The following is a 16,450-nucleotide window of genomic DNA, read 5'->3' on the forward strand; positions in this document are numbered from 1 at the left end:
ATAAATATGTTAAAAAGAAAGCAAGCAACCATTTCAGGAGATGCCAGTTACCCGCACTCACCCAAAGTTTGCCGTACTCCAGGAATGTCTGGCGATAGCGGAGGGAGTCGGGAATTGCCTGCAGTAAGCAACAGAGGTCACTCGCACCTCTCCAGCATACAATTACGAAATGAAAGGTGCCAATGAAAATCGTGTGCACCCTTCGAGGAGTTTAAATCTGGGCACAATACATCTTACAGCCAAACTATAAGCTTGCACTGCATGTTGTGTAAGAAAAGCACGGCAGGCGTAAACAGCTCCTCTGGCTATTTCTTCGATGCTCAAATTTTGCACCAAGCTTGTACTTTGCAGTACACTTTGTTTGCAGCAGAAGCAAAACAAAAATGTTACGGTCTCAGTGAAGAGCATGGTGTTGTTTTTCACCATTAGGGCAAATCACAGCATGCACTGTCTCTCCCCAGCACATGGAAAGACATGCCAGTTTTCAGTTGTAAAAATGTGCATCTCTACATTGGCATCATTGTAGATCATGTGCAAGAATTTCATTGTGGGGTTTGCCATTTCAAAGCTACTCCCAGACAATGACAGACTCTGTAGCTGAGGGGAAGGAACGCTGAAGCAGTTTAAACCAACAAGGGTTCTTTAGAACGCACCCAAACCACGGTACACGAGCATTTTTGCATTCTGCCTCCATCAAAATGTGGCTGCCGCAAGCCAGGAGTTGATCCCGTGACCTCATACTCGAGTGACGGGCAGATAGGGGACAAAGAGCAAACAAAGCACAAACAGTCAAGAATGCATAACATACACTTGGTTTTAGAAAATGAAGTTTTTAGAGAAAAGTTTTAGAAAATCAACACCATGCTTTTGGTGGACAGGCTATATTTGCTTATCTTAAAATCCCACCTGCATTATGTGAGTAGCTATTAAATACCTTGAGCTAATAGAGCGCAGAAGTTTCTGAGGCGGTTCTACCTCCGAGAAATATGGTGGCAGTGTCCCGCAATCAGCCATGAGCTCTTGACAAAAGATGTCCCGGCACCCTCTGAATGCTACCTGATTATACATACAAACAAAATATCCCTCCCATGTTAGGCAAATTATGCTTTTGAAATTTTTGTTTGTAAACAGTGAATCATGCTTTTTTTCTTGTTCGCACTCTTTCGTGTCACCTTGCCTGAACCACCTTGCATTTCATGTTCAATGATGCAAGAAAGATCGAAAGATGTGCACTGAAACCTTGGAGCAACAGCCATCATTCACTGAGATCATGCTACATGGTGCTATAACAAAAAAAAAAAAAGACCACACAAAGGTGCATAGCCTCTGTGCCTTGCTAGCACAACTTCGGCAACGTGCAGCTGCGATAGCTACTGATGGGCACGAGCACTCTGCAGCATCTGACCTTGAGTCCTTTCACAAGCAGTTTCATGCAACAAGCCTTTAGGCTCTTCTTTATAGTTATGAATTCGCTGCAAAACACGTTTAGCTTTCTAATTGAAGTAAAGAAATGATTATGCTTCTCTTGATTAAAAATCTGGCCCCTCGGTTCTTTTTCTTCTCGTTTAGCTTGCTTTTGTGATTTGTAAGCAAGCTTATATTTTTTATTCCATGCCACAGCTCACTTTTGCAGACCAAACCTAGAAAGCGCAAGGGCAAGTTGAGAAGGACAAGATGCCCCGTCGTCCACCCACCCGGTGGTATCCCTCGCGGAGCAGCTTGTGCACCACGTGGCAGCACTTCCAGCAGACGATGGGGTTCTCCTGCAGTGGGAGCTTCATCACCAGGCTCCAGAAGGTGTGGGCACCTTTCTCGTGGAATGTGCCAATTATCAGGCCTGGGAATTATCGTGGCGCTCAGGAAAATAGCCAAACCCAGAGGAATGGCAAAGCCACCACCAACTGGACTCCGAAAACAAATACTCGGACTGAGAGTCATTTGTTTAAAAATAAAGATTTTCTCTCTCTATCTCTCCAAATTCCATGTCTATCAGATAAATGGGAGAGCATAATGCACAACTGAACCATAGCACCAAGTCCACATAATAGCCCTTGCATTTAGATAGCAAACAACTGTAAAAAAACAAAGAAATATAACTCGATGTCTAATCCCCGATGACCGTACGAGTTCCTGTAATGTGCATTTCCTTCTGCACTCATACCAGTTTTAAGCATTCTTGTCTGTCCTGCAAATCTTTCTGCTTGACCTCAAGAGAGAGAGAGAGAAAAAAAAGGAGAAAGAACCTGTACATGCTTCCAAAAAAATTAAAGTACTATGAGGCAATACAAAACCATTAAACGGACACTCTTCCACAGAAGCCTTTGAAATCTGTTTTGCATCAACATACTTTGATTATGTGCATAGTACTCATAATTCCTTCCCCTGAATGTGCACCTCAGGAGTCTGAGTCTGTTCTGGAATCCCAGTCCTATAGACCATTGCACATCTCAGGTTTACTGACGAGTTAGATCACTGCACGGCAGAGGTCTTGGAAGCAAACAGAGGTCAGTGGGGCACCAATTCAATCTGTCTTGCCAGCAGCAAAATTAGAGGTGCTGTCACAGCATGTGCCAAGTGTCTGCGAGAGAAGCACAGGTGCTTAGCCAATTGCCAGAACTCCTGAATATCTGCCAGTGCTTCAAAACTATAGAGAAATGGGAACTGTCATTCTCAACGAGAGGGCTAGGCAGTCAAGGGTAGCCTACTCCCGTTGACCTCTGAATTACCTCTGTCTTGCACTAGCCAATTCCAACTAGCGCTTGCAAATTTCCTTATTTCATCACCCCACCTAATTTTCTGCAGTCTTCGACTGTGCTTCAGTTCCCTCGGCACCCATTCTGTAATTCTAGTGGTCACCAGTTATCTGCCCTATGAATTAGATTGGCCTGCCCAACTCCATATTTTTTCTCTTAATATCAACTAGAATATCAGCTATATCGATTTGCTCTTTGATCCACACTGCTCTCTTTCTATCTCTTAACGTTACGCCTAACATTTTTCGTTCCACTTTTCCTTTCAACGACAGCGGTAAGCTCCCAGTCAGGATTTGGCAATGCCAGCCGTATGCACTCAACCAATTTTTATTCTTTGGTAAATTTCCTTCTCATGATCATGGTTCCCCTCTATGAGTAATTGACCTAGATAAACATGCTCCTCCACAGACTCTAGAGGCTAACTGGCAATCATGAATTCTGTTCCCTTGCCAGGAGACTGAAGATTATTTTTGCCTACTGCATATTAATCTTCAACCCTACTCTAACACTTTCTCAGTTAAGGAGTTCAATCATTCGTTGCGATTCATCCCCAGTGTTGCTGAACAGGACAATAAGCAAAACAAACGCAAAGTGAAAGCCGGAGCTAACGTTTCAACAAAGACTTGTCTTTTTCAACAGAAAAAGACAAGTCCACTCGTTGAAACATTGGCTTTGGCTTTCACCTTGCTCTCGTTTTGCTGATTGTCTTGAATTTCCATCTCCTGCCTTCCCCTCATTTTCACTGAACAGGACAATGTCATCTGCAAAATTAAGGTTCTTGAGATATTTGCTGCTGAGCTTCACTCCTAAAGCTATGCAAGTCTAATAGCCTAATAGTGCCATTAGCTCAATTTAGGATGCCACAATGTTGACGTTTGCAATTTACAATAAGCTTTAACTAAACAACTCGCTGTTTATATGCTATTGACTTGTGTTCCTGCTTTCCACTCCCTTCTGCACCATCCGAGTGGCCCTTAAAGCAAATAAATTGAAATGCGCTACTTTTGACAAAGACTGTACAGTCAGTGAAAGTGTTTCTCAATACTGCCCGTAGCGACTCAAGGTTCACAGAGAAGGCCGACCAAAGTCCGTGCAAAGATTAGAGAAGCACTAGTGATAAGCGTTGCCTATCAAAATAAGCAAACAAATGTATACAACAGCATTTGCAACAATAACAGTTGCGTTTATCTGTGTTGAAACTGCATGCATACACTTGAGATGGCTTTGCTGAAGAATGCCAATCTTGACCGTTTGTTGTGAGGAACGAAGAGAAGACAGAGAGGGTTCCCTGGCGAAAGAAACTACACTTGCTCATTGACTGACAAAGAGCAGCACATTCTGCCTGTTGCATTTACATCTTCAAGGTGCTGTTCTGTGTTTATGTCTGCAGGAGGGAATGCACTGCGGAAGATGTGGGCAGACTCTCTCGAAAGACCTGGCAGAGCAGACGCTGTGCCTTTTCACTGCAATGCTTCTTTGCTGTGCTTTGTATTAGTAACCAAGAATGTGGATTCCTTTATCGCTTCCCTGTAAATCGAGTTCTGTGCTGTTAGTCACCAATGCCAAAAACATCACTTCAATTAAGGTATAAACAAGAGGAAAGAAGACAGATGGAAATGATATTAAACCCGACTCGGAATTTAATTCCGGGAGCCATTTTCCTCTTTGTCTTTTACAAATATTACCAGCAGACTCAATTTATTTACGTTTGCTTAGGGTATGCAATACATATTTCTTTTTCACTGCTCATACATTACAAATAAATTAAAAGGCACCTAAAACATAGCTCATTAATTCACAGAATCACAGAAGCACAGCTCAGTGTGTCGAGTGAGGGTAATGCCGCAACCACAAGGTTCCTCTGAACAAAGGCCAGCAAGATGCAGATGCTGATGCGAATAATGCTATTTGAGAAAAACTTAGGACACAAAAGAAAGAAGGATACTCCTGACGTGCTTCTCTTTCACTGGGCATTCCTGGGAGTTCACAGCTTTGCTGATGCTGACAGCCTGCAGAAAAAGAGAGAGTGGAAATTTGTTTAGCAAAGCTGTACAGAGACAACTCCTTCTCTTGCCACCGAGAGCTTCTATATTAAAAAGAAAATAATGTCGCAGATTTAAATGCAAGCACCTTGCTTCCACAAGAATGTAAATCTAGATTCCACAGCTGGCAGCTCATTAAGACTACTAAGCTTAACTGTGTGTGCTTTCCAAGCCAAGACCTTCCCCTAGCAATGTTTTGTTCTCTCTCGCGCATCTATACTTGGTTGAACATGAACTTGGTTCTCACATATACCTGGTGGAGCTACTGCTCTAAATGGTGGTCAAGTGCAAGGAAAAAAATGGGACAGGAGTGATGTTTGGTCTGCAGCCACCTCAGTGGTCAACCCATTCAGTCAACTCTGACCCTTGCTTTTGCTATGCTAGAAGGTTTTTCTACATAAAATCTGAGTTGGTTTCTTTTGCAGCTTTTTGATGCATTCACGCAGCTACCTAATTTTGGTTAAAAGAATTCACTTCCATCTTGCATATTTTGCTGAACAGATTCGCTTAACATGTCCCACAAAGCAAAAGTGCGAATGTGATGGTAATTACCGAGTATATCCCTGATTATCGCCAAAAGTGCTGCGTTGGCTGGTTCAAGTGAAGCTTGCATTTAAAAATTTGTTTTAAATATCTATGGCACTGCCTTTTTCAATTTTTCAGTGTTTTCAGATTTATCAGGTACCATGAACCGAGCTACCTAGCAAAGTCTGAGCTATGCCTGTTTCCGATAAGCAGAACAATGGTGCATAAAAGGGTTAGCTTATCTGAGAGACACACATTTCCACAGGCACCAAGCAGTGCTTCGCACTAGAGGTACCACAGAGCACACGAGACATGGAAGCATAACTGAGATAGCGCAAAGCCATTTGCCAGAGGTTGCGTTGCAATGACCCAAAACACCCCTATTCCATGAGAGCAGGATCTTGTAAATGTCACAGTTCTTGTTAACGATGAACCAGAGTAATGTACTGTACTGCAGCATGTAATGAGAGGCACACTCTGCTTTGTGCAGCCCATACGCATGAAAGCTGTGAGCAGAACCTTCTTTTTACCATTTGGCAGATCTCTTCCTTTACTGCAAGAGCAGTTAAGAGCTCGGAACTAGGTTTGCTTTATTCAACCATTCGTCCATTCCATCACAATTGACGATGACCATTGCTGTAATCTATGTTATTGTGTCATCATTGCACTGCATCATCATACTAAACCTCAATATTGCCACAGGGCAAAAAAAGGAATGGAAAACTGTCGACCAATGCCCCTACATTTTTTACGCTTCAGACAAAGTAGCTGGGCTCCTTACACAAGTACCGGAGAGCTGGCCTACATAGAATGGAATTGTGACACTAACAGTGGCGCCAGTGAGTCCGTGTCTCTCCTACATAATCCAATAGATTACTAGAGGATACATAATGTAGTCACCTCGTAGGTTAGGTTTCTCTAAATCCCGACGACCTGCTAATATAGCAATGGATCATAATTAACACTTTCATTATAAAGGTGGAACATCTAAGTCGTCGCAGCACATCAGGTGGTACGCAATAACACACGAAAAATGCGCAGACGGTAGTCAAATAAATGCTTAGAACTGCCTACCGCCTACTACCACTGGCATTCAAACTTGTATAACCACTGCACACAACGTCTGGTAATACGTGCAAGGTTTCGCTCTCCACACGAACTCAGAGGGCGGTGCTGCCTGTGCATGTATTTTGGAGTCCCCAACAGGCAACACTGCAGTGGAGAAAGATGGCATCGTGTGCATCACGTAGAAGCTGTTCTCTGGAATGTAGCAGTGCGTTGGTGCGCAATTATTTGACATTGCGGTTGTAAAAATAGCGTCGACAGCGCAAATAAGGTATCTGTGACAATTATAATGAGCTGCAAACATGGCACATACCCAAAACAGCGAATGCGCCAAAAATCCCGCAGATGGCAGAAAACAACACTGGAGGCATCAAAGGCATCACCGCCAAACACAACACTGCAACAACAACACCACCATTGCTTTTACATATTAGCTCACATGGTTCACAGCAACCAAGGGACCATTATGTCAGCACTGCAAGTGTTGAGGAAAAAGTTAATCCTATTGTGAAAATTTTATAGGTAGCATTGCTTCATTTGACTTGGGATGGCTGAGGTGGATAAACCCCAGCCAGGTACTTTAAGATAACTCATCAAGGCTTCTGAAAAGCATGAAGCCTTTAACACAGCAACTTGTGAAAGGATGTGGCCTATACTGTTCATGCCAGACATATTTACTATCAATTACTGCATTATTGTTCGCCATAACTTGAGCAACAAGCAGACAAGTAAGCAAACTTGACGTTGCCTACTATTATAGGATGCTGCTGTTGCAGTAAACAAGTACAGAGCTAATGAAATCACTGAAGTCTGCCGCTATGGTGATGAAAATTCAACCACTGCAGAAATGTAGGAGCCACAATTATTTTAAGCACCCTGTTGGGCCTATGTTAAATTTCTGAAGTTGTTTCCTTAAATTTTTGTTAACAATTCTCAAATTCTCCTCGGAGGTGGAGTTTTATAACATCTACATGACCACTGGATTGGCAAATTAGGACATTAACTGTTTCCCTAGCAAGTGACCTAGGGAAGACTGATTTAAGGAGTCACCTCGCCTGCTGGTACGTGTGGTCGGCCAGAATGTAGATGTGTGCTTAGACAGAATGTAGAGTGCTCCGAGAATGATGTAGCTGTGCGCTACGATGTAACATGTACGGCGTTCGAACTCCAACAAGTATCCTATGACTTCCCTGTAAATAAGTTTGCCTTAATTCTTCCATGTGAATAAATCTGCTCTTGTAATTCCTGAACTGTGCTGAAGGATTAAATATTTATTGTAGTGAAGTAAATTTGTCCTCAAACAAAAATAACATATATGGGGTAATATCAATAGGCATTCTTCAGAGTAAGGTTTTTGTTAAGGAAGTGTGAGAGCATTCAATAAAGTGGTATGGCAACACCTTGAACATGATAAATGAAACCTGAATAGATGATAAACAATGTACCAATAAACACTTTAGCCAAATGATACTCCTGTTGATTCAACAGTGAGGGAGCCTCTGCAACTTTCTTAAAAGATGTCTTGCTCTTCCTACTTTCAGTTTTTTTTAAATCCTCGCCCTTGCTCAAGTGTATTGTGACACATTAATAAGCATGACGACTTTTGGTTTAATATTTTATGGTGTCACCACTAAGCAGTTCTGCCATGACCAAAAACATACAGATTTGACAACTGATATTACAGTGGTGACAGAGAACAATGCCGATACTATGGCCTCCGAGATTGTGTGGGCCACCAATCTTGGGGGCCATGCTGATATTGAAGCCAAGTATGTGCCATAGAGATGCCATCTTGTTTTGTTGTCAGTGTAGAGCTTACAGCTGGCTGTTATGCATGGCTGGCATCTTTCCTGGGGCAGCCAGATTGCCAATGGCAATGCCATGAAATTGCTAGGTGGTTTGTAAGTAGTGGTAACCTGTAATTCAGTGCTCACGGATGCTTTATTTTGTTAGTTTGTGGCTGACTGGGATGAGCATTTGTTTTCATGATTTAGTGCACGTTTGGTATTCAGAAGCAATTGTAATAATTTTATCTTGAACTTATTCTTTGCAGTAAGCAGGTACCACTAGGCATCACAAGCTTAGCGCTTTCCACTGTAGCCAATGCTTATGTATGGGATGTATACTTTTCATTGTTTCTTCCATGCATGTTGGCAACATTTGTAATTTTGTTATGGCTAACCACAATCAAGCCTCATTACTGCCCTTTCTTTTCAGAATTTAAACTTCACCTGAAGGAGTAAGTATTCTTCAACAAGGCTGCAAGAAATGTTTGCAAATTGATGTCTGCGAAAGCCTTGAAAAGAGAAAATGAAAAGAGAATATCTCAAAAATAATTATTTCTGCCAATTTTGTCTAAAAGTATTTTGAGGAGTTTGAGATTCGGAATATTCAAGATTTTCATGGCAGTGACCTGAGGAAATATTGACAGTTTTAATGCAGTTAATTAGCATTCTTAGAGTACTTCGCACAGTTTCCACGGTTATACTGTCCGTCCGTCCGTCCGCCCTCGTGCGTGTGTGTGTGTGTGTGTGACTGGTAGCCCATGGTCTAATAGGTTTAGCATTGGGCTGCTATGACGAGGCAGCTGGGTTCGAAACCAACCGTGTGGCCAACTTTGGTCCCTGGGTACGTGACATAGCATATGTGCCCGTGATCAATTAACCCATTTACTCCAACCCGTGTTACTGTGTAGGTGCCACTGCTTATGTACCGCTCTTCAATGAACCTCTTTCACCACAACTTCAGTCCCTGGGTACCTGAAACCAAATATGCGCCACACTTCAATGAACCTCTTTGATGTCACTTTGTGTCACTGGGCATGCAAAGCTCGGTATGTAAACTTTCATACCGAACAGGTTTCAAGAAACCTGTTCCATGTAAACTTGAGTATGTGCTGCTGGGTTCGGGTGTCGTGGTCTCGATGTCGGGCGTCATACAAATGGCCCCACTCTAGCCTACGCCACCGGTGTGTCTCGAAAAAAGAGTAGCTGGCCTGCGCTACTGGGGTGTCACGCGAAGGCCTAGCAGGCCCACGCCGTCATCCGTGCATTCTTGACGGGTGTTTCTTGCTTACTGATGAGTACGAGGTCAGGAGGTTGGAAAAACGAAATAGAACAAGATGCAATATTTTTTATTTGTGCAAATGACTGATGAATTTGTAAAGCAATGCCATGCATAAAAGCTGCTTGAAAATGGCATAGTCAAGTTTTTCTTTTTAATATGACATTGTAACAGAATGTACGTTTGACTGAACAAAAATTACCTTTCTATATTTTACAACATAAAAAGGTTTACATAATCATGTCTTGCACAAACATATAGACTTTTGTGAAAGAAGCGTTAAATACTTAAATAAGGTTTGTTTTCCATTCTTGTTGGCAATAAACAGAAACGTGGTATACTGCACACAAGACTATGCTGCAGTTGGGGCGCAATTTTTAAGCGAAATGAAACAATCCCAACGACAAAGGTAGATGCCACGGATCAAAGAATTAAAATAGATGGCAGGATTTTATGATCATTCCTTTGAGATGGACTTGCGGCTGGAGACCCCGAGCTCACTGCCTCTACCTATCTCAAGTTTTCTACCGGCCTTTAAGATCCATCCTAAGATCAAACATTAAAGACGTTTACTAGCCTAAGATAGTAATGTCTGTAATGTCCTTTATTATTCTACATGCTCCATAACTTAACACTACTCAAGCCATCTTTTATTATCCTCCGTAATACATGCATTCCCCTTTCGCCTAGGTCTCTGACAGGCTCCCTTCACCCCTTGGTGTTATAAAGAAGCGCAGAGCAACAGATGAGCTCAAGCCATCTTCAGGACTGTATCGAAAGTCAAACCTTCTTCGCACGAGCCAATTCGTGTTCCCTAGTTCCAGCAAGTAAATGTTCTTCAACAAAACAGAGAATCGGGTGAGATGGTAAAGGTTGACCATAATACTACAAAACAGTTACCCCCATTGACAGAGAGCAACTCTAGCTTAATATAACAATATTCAACTGCAGCGTAAAAAAAAAAAAAGCACAATCGAGCAGAACAAAGATGCACCACCAGCGCTACTGAATCAGATCTATCCTTCAGCAAAACAGAATAGTACACTTCTAGTTTGTAGGGCTAATTTGTGCTTCATCTTACAGTAGTAACTATTGTCAAATAAAGTAATAGTTCAATGAGCTTGGTTCATCCTCCATACAGAAACGGTTCACACATTATTAGCAGCCTTTAGCTTCACGTGCTCCTCCTGTGCCTCATTTTAAGATCTGATTCTTAAATTTTTTAAATAATAATAACAATTAATAAATAAATAAATGAAAGGCTGCTTTCAATGGAGAGAATGTCAGTCTAGTGACCCTGTTTGTATTGTAAGGCAAAATATATTCCCTGTTTGTGAGAATTCAATCATGATATGAATAGAATAGAATTCAATAGAATATTCAACAGAATATGGAATACATTCAATAAAATAGAATATTCAATAGAATTCAATAGAATAGTATAGAACTCAATAGAATAGAATAGAATTCAATCATGATATGATATATACATGATATATCAACCTTAGTGAGATTAGAAGAACTAGTGAGGCTTATACATTGCTGAATAATAGCCATGTCCTCTGCTATCCAAGATAAGAAGCAATACGGGGTAGGATTCCTAATCCATAAGGACATAGCAAGCAACATTGACGCATTCTACAGCATAAATGACAGGGTAGCTGCAGTCATAATCAAACTTAATAAGAGGTATATATTAAAAGTAGTACAAGGTTACGCTCCAACATCCAGTCACGATGAAGATGAAGTAGATCAGTCTTATGAAGATGTTGAAGAAAGTGCGGAAAAAGCAGGCTGGTGAACAAGCAATTGGCAACTATGACGTCGATTCTAGGAACGCTGAGGAGAGATGCTGCTGGAATTCGCAGAAAGGAATAAGCTTCGAATAATGAACACCATTTTCAGGAAGCATAGCAACAGAAAGTGGACCTTGTGGGGATTTGGGGAATTCGACACGCCATTGCATGGGCGAATTTCACCTGTTCCTGCAATCCCTATGCCTCACTGCCTCCTCGCTGCAAACCAGTTCTCAGCAGTGGCGCTCCACTCGCGATGGTTCGCGGTGAGGGCGGAGCTACGACGTTACGAGGCGGACCCTGGTGGCTACTGTCGTGACGGTAGTGTGTCTCTTTCTCCTTGGGACTGCACCAGGTTCCTCGTTCGCCGACACCTTCGCGACTAGGACTGAGCTCACGCACGGTGCCTTTGCCCTTGCGGGGAACGCGTACCTCGTGTTGATCCTGTCCGGACGCTAAGCCGAAGAACGGGTGCCTAGTGCTCGCGCGAGGTCGTACCACGCCGAGCTGCACTCATCGGAGGGCCAAGCAGAAGGAGATTGTCCAAGCTCTCGCGAGTTGGCCCATTGGTTATCGCGAGAACAAGTAGCATAGCCACCAGGACGTTTCCTAGTGGCGTGTCCCAGCTTGAGCCTGTGCTCTCGCAGCGACGTGTTAGAGGTGCCCCTGACTGTGTTTTTCGCCCTTGGTGCGTCCCGGGACCCCTTTGGTTCCCCACCGCCCCGGGAGCAGGCGTTCGTGCAGTGTTGGGTGCCGTTGGGTACAATAAACGGTTTCTGTCAACTCAGGACAATACTGTGTTCTTGCGTGCGTCGCTCGGTAGTTCTTTGCGGCCTGAGCTCGCGGGCAGTGGCACTAGAGGCTGACAGCTGACGCGGCCCTGTGGCTCGCTAAGCGCGAACTCGCGGTGGTCGCTACACCTGTGAGACACGAAGAGCCCACACAACCTGGACAAGCCCTCATGGTGAAACAAGAAATAAAACTGATTTCATACTTTCTGCTGATCCCAGCATAGTGCAAGATATAGAAGTGATAGGCATAGGGTAAAGTGCAGTGATCATAGGTTAGTGAGGGCTAGGATTCACCTCGATTTGAAGAGAGAAAGAGCAAAATTGGTCAAGAAGAAACAGATCGACCTACAGGCAATAAGGGCAAAAGCAGACAAATTCAGGCTGGTACTTTCAAATAAATATGCAGCCTTAGAATAGAGAGATTATGATGAGATAGAGCTAATGAATGAAACCGTAACTAGCCTGGCTTCAGAGGCAGCAAGAAGTGAGAGGCAAGGCACCAGGGCAACAAGTAGGCAAGCTCTCCCAAGTAACAAAGGACCTAATAAAGAAACGACAAAAAATGAAAGTGTCCAACTCAAGAGATAAGATACAATTTGCAGAACTGTCAAAACTGATCAACAAGGTGAAAATAAGTGATATTTGAAACTGTAATGTGAGAAAGACTGAAGAAGCCGTAAAATGTGGCCGCAGCCTGAAATCAGTGAGAAAGAACCTTGGCATAGGACAAACCGAGATGTATGCACTGAAAGATAAGCAGGGTAATATCATCAGCAATCCCAAAGATATAGTAAAAGCAGCGGAAGAATACTATACTGACCTGTAATGTACCCAGAGGAGTCAGGATACCTTCATTAGCAACAGTAATGAACAGAATACAGAAACTCTTCCTATAACTAGCGATGAGGTCAGAAGGTGAAAGACATGAGACGGGGTGGAGCTGCAGGAGAAGATGGAATAACATTCGATTTAATCAAGGATGAAGAAGACATAAGGCTTGGAAAACTGGCGGCTCTTTATAGAAAGTGTCTATCGACTGCAAGGGTCCCAGGAAACTGGAAGAATGCAAACATTATACCAATCCACAAAAAGGGAGACGTTAAAGAATTGAAAAATTAAAGACCCATTAGCTTACTCCCAGTATTATATAAATCTCCAATAGAACAAGGGCAACACAACCTGGACTTTGGTCAACCAAGGGAACAGGCTGGCTTCAGGAAGGGATACTCTATAATGGATCATGTTTATGTCATTAATCAGGTTATCGAGAAATCTGCAGAGTACAACAAGCCTCTCTATATGGTTTTCATAGATTACATAAAAGCGTTTGATTCAGTAGAGATGCCAGCAGTCATAGAGCCATTACGTAATCAAGGAGTACAGAATGCTTACGTAAAAACCTTTGAAAATATCTACAGAGGTTCTACAGCTACCTTAATTCTACACAAGTAAAGCCGGAAGATACATATAAAAAGGGGGTCAGACAGGGAGACAATTTCTTCAATGCTATCCATTGCGTGCTTGGAAGAAGTATTCAAGCTATTAAACTGGGAAGGCTTAGGAGTAAGGATCGACAGCGAATATCTCATCAACCTTTGGTTTGCCGATGGCATTGTTCTATTCAGCAACAATGCAGATGAGTTACAACAAATGACTGAGGACCTTAACAGAGAGAGTGCAAGAGTGGGGTTGAAGTTTAATATGCAGAAGACAAAGACAATGATCAATAGCTGAGCAAAGGACCAAGAGTTCAGGATCGCCAGTCAGCCTCAAGAGTCTGTGAAGGAGTACATTTACCTAGGTCAAATGATCATAGGGAACCCTGATCATGAGAAGGAAATTCATAGAAGAATAAAAATGGGTTGGGTCGCATAAGGCAGACATTGTCAGCCCCTGACTGGAAGCTTACCCTTATCATTGAAAAGGAAGGCGTATAATCAGTGCATTCTACCGGTGCTGATAAAGACTTGGAGACTGATAAAGAAGCTTGAGAACAAGTTAATGACCGCAAAAAGAGTGATGGAACGAAGAATGCTAGGCATAACCTTGAGAGACATAAAGAGAGTGGTTTGGATCAGAGAGCAAACGGGTATAGACAATATTCTAATTGACATGAAGAGAAAAAGATGGAGCTGGGTAGGTCATGTAATGCACCGGTTAGATAACTGTCGGACCATTAGGGTTACAGAATGGGTACCAAGAGAAGGGAAACGCAGTTGAGGACACCAGAAGACTACGTGGAGTGATGAAATTAGGAAATTCGCAAGCGCTAGTTGGAATCGCTTGGCGCAGGGCAGGGGTAATTGGAGATCGCATTGAGAGAACTTCGTCCTGCAGTGGACATGAGATATGCTGATGATATATATATATATATATATATATATATGGCGTTCGGAAAGCTCCCCCCCCCCCCCCCCGGAATAATGAAAACTAAACTCTCCGCCTATGGACTCACTGATGAAGTTCGATGGCCATTCAAAATTATGCATTTTTCTTTCCTCTCCATGACACTTACTGACCACAATACCAATATTTTTTTAGAGCTTGCGAAGACAACACTAAATAACGAAAACAAAAAATTACAACCGCATTCAAGCCATTGAGATGCAACTTCCGAGAGGTAAACACACAGGTTTATCAAATTTAATATTTTCTGCTATTGCTCTTGGTGGCCCAACTTGGGTGTCTGGCAGCAACCCAGCTGGGAGAAAAAAAAATCCATAAAAGAACGCCGCGTGCACTCCTTCCATGCATCGTCGCGTCGATAGGGAGCTTCGTGTCCGCCCATAAAGCCCTTTCAAAGTGAAGATTATTTTTTTTTTTGTTAAAATAGCGATCTTAATCAAGGAAAGAGGGTCAAACGCGCGACCTTCTTTTATCAACAGGCTGATTGCGTTCGGCGCATGCTCAAGACGTCGCGCTTTCTCGTCTCACAATACGCCTTTGCGTAGCCTCCTATCAACACGCAGTCGGCGAACGGTGACCGGAACGAGTGATAGAGCGCGCCGATTGCCACATAACCGCACAAACGGCGCGGTATGCACAAGAAAAAAAAAAAAAAAAAAAAACCGCGTGCGACTGCCGCGGCCGTTCTACCCTCGCCACGGTCATTTAACAGCGCAGTCAACGCGCGCGTTCGCACGCGAGCCGCTTGCGGGTGCGTGAAACGCCCGCGCGCCCACGACGGGACTGTTCACCCCGTCGGCCGCACCCCGGCTCGTGTCGCCGACCCCCCGAAATAGCGACGGGCGTTCAGGCGGCGACGATATACACCGAGGCACTCCGCTCCTCGGAAACGTATTCCGCACACGCACGCAAGCAAGCGTGCGCGCAACCCACGTTGAAAAGAAGAGCATCGAAACGAGGAAAAATAAAGCGCGACCCGGTCGGCTGAAGCCCGATCGCTCGACGCGGACGGCGATGGTCATGCACGGCCGAGACATCCTAAATGCTCGTGCCTGAGCGAAGATGTGGTAGAAGCGGGAGTGTCTGCAGACGCCCACGCACGTATTGTAGTACAGCTGCCCGATTGTTCCCCGCGGGAGCTCTGCGAAGGACGGGTGTTGAGCGTAGAGGAATGACAAACCATACATCATCGCTTTTGGCAGGCACAGCGGCTTTCATGTTGCTCGATATGACTCGCGCGCGCTTGTCTGCACAATCGCGACTACACACACACATATATATCGCACGAAGCCGCGACGTAAACAACATGATTGACGTAGCGCATCCGCTCCACCAAACAAAACGGCCCCCGGCGTGCGGAAGTCACACCGCCGCCGCAGCATGGAGTTTCACGCTGACCCCGAAAACAAGCAAAACCGCTGCTGCCCAGCTCATTCTCCACTGGGCGTCATGCTCCACCGGCAAAACGCAACCAAGAATTGACGGGACCCAATTGCGGGATCCGTGTTTCCGCAAATCGAGCAGCGGCGAAAGACTCACTTGGGACTTCTCGAAGTTCTCTTTCTCCTGATCCAAACTGTTGGTCCTGCGCTGCGTCAGCGCCTTGGGCAGCGGTAGCGTAGACATGGTGGAGTGGAAACTGGGCTCGTTTCGGGAGCCCCGGCCGTCTGTGTGCACTTTATCTTCGAGCCGCAGGCAGTCGCGGTGTCGTTCTGTCTTTTTTGTCAGTCCCCCGGAGAGGGACGGTCTCAACACGGATCGCACCACAGCAGCTGCCTAGCAGCAGCGGCAGTAGCCGAAAGTTGTCAGCGTGCGTCTATTTGTCGTACAAAAATCCCTCACGTGACCTGATCCTAGGTGCCTAGGGACAGCATCGTTTAGGGATTTTTGAGAAGGCGCGATGCTGGCGCCGAGCGACGCCGTGGCGTGTTCGTCCTCGGCGTGATCGTTCTCTGGACCGCGCGTTGTTCAACATTGCTCATGTAATCGTGCGTGCGTTGCTTGTGTGT

The 16,450-nt window shown here is 44.1% G+C and overlaps 1 protein-coding gene across 5 annotated transcripts in view; it reads right to left on the reverse strand.

The window, feature by feature from the left end:
- Positions 1–16,206, reverse strand: part of Hip1 (Huntingtin interacting protein 1) — a 127,644-nt gene extending 111,438 nt beyond the window's left edge. For 4 of the 5 annotated variants that reach the window (XM_055067398.2, XM_055067397.2, XM_055067396.2 and 1 more), the window contains exons 1-4: positions 15,981–16,206; positions 4,699–4,762; positions 1,695–1,837; positions 62–118 (exon numbers count right to left, since the gene is read on the reverse strand). In XM_055067398.2, coding sequence (XP_054923373.1) covers positions 62–118; positions 1,695–1,837; positions 4,699–4,762; positions 15,981–16,067 — 351 coding nt within the window. In that variant the 5' untranslated portion in view covers positions 16,068–16,206. The remainder of the gene's footprint in view (positions 1–61; positions 119–1,694; positions 1,838–4,698; positions 4,763–15,980) is intronic. The other variant, XM_055067399.2, reaches the window with a different exon arrangement.
- Between the last annotated feature and the right edge of the window lie 244 nt (positions 16,207–16,450).

This window comes from Dermacentor andersoni, chromosome 3 (assembly GCF_023375885.2).
Source record: "Dermacentor andersoni chromosome 3, qqDerAnde1_hic_scaffold, whole genome shotgun sequence".
In the NCBI taxonomy this organism is placed as follows: Eukaryota; Metazoa; Arthropoda; class Arachnida; order Ixodida; family Ixodidae; genus Dermacentor; species Dermacentor andersoni.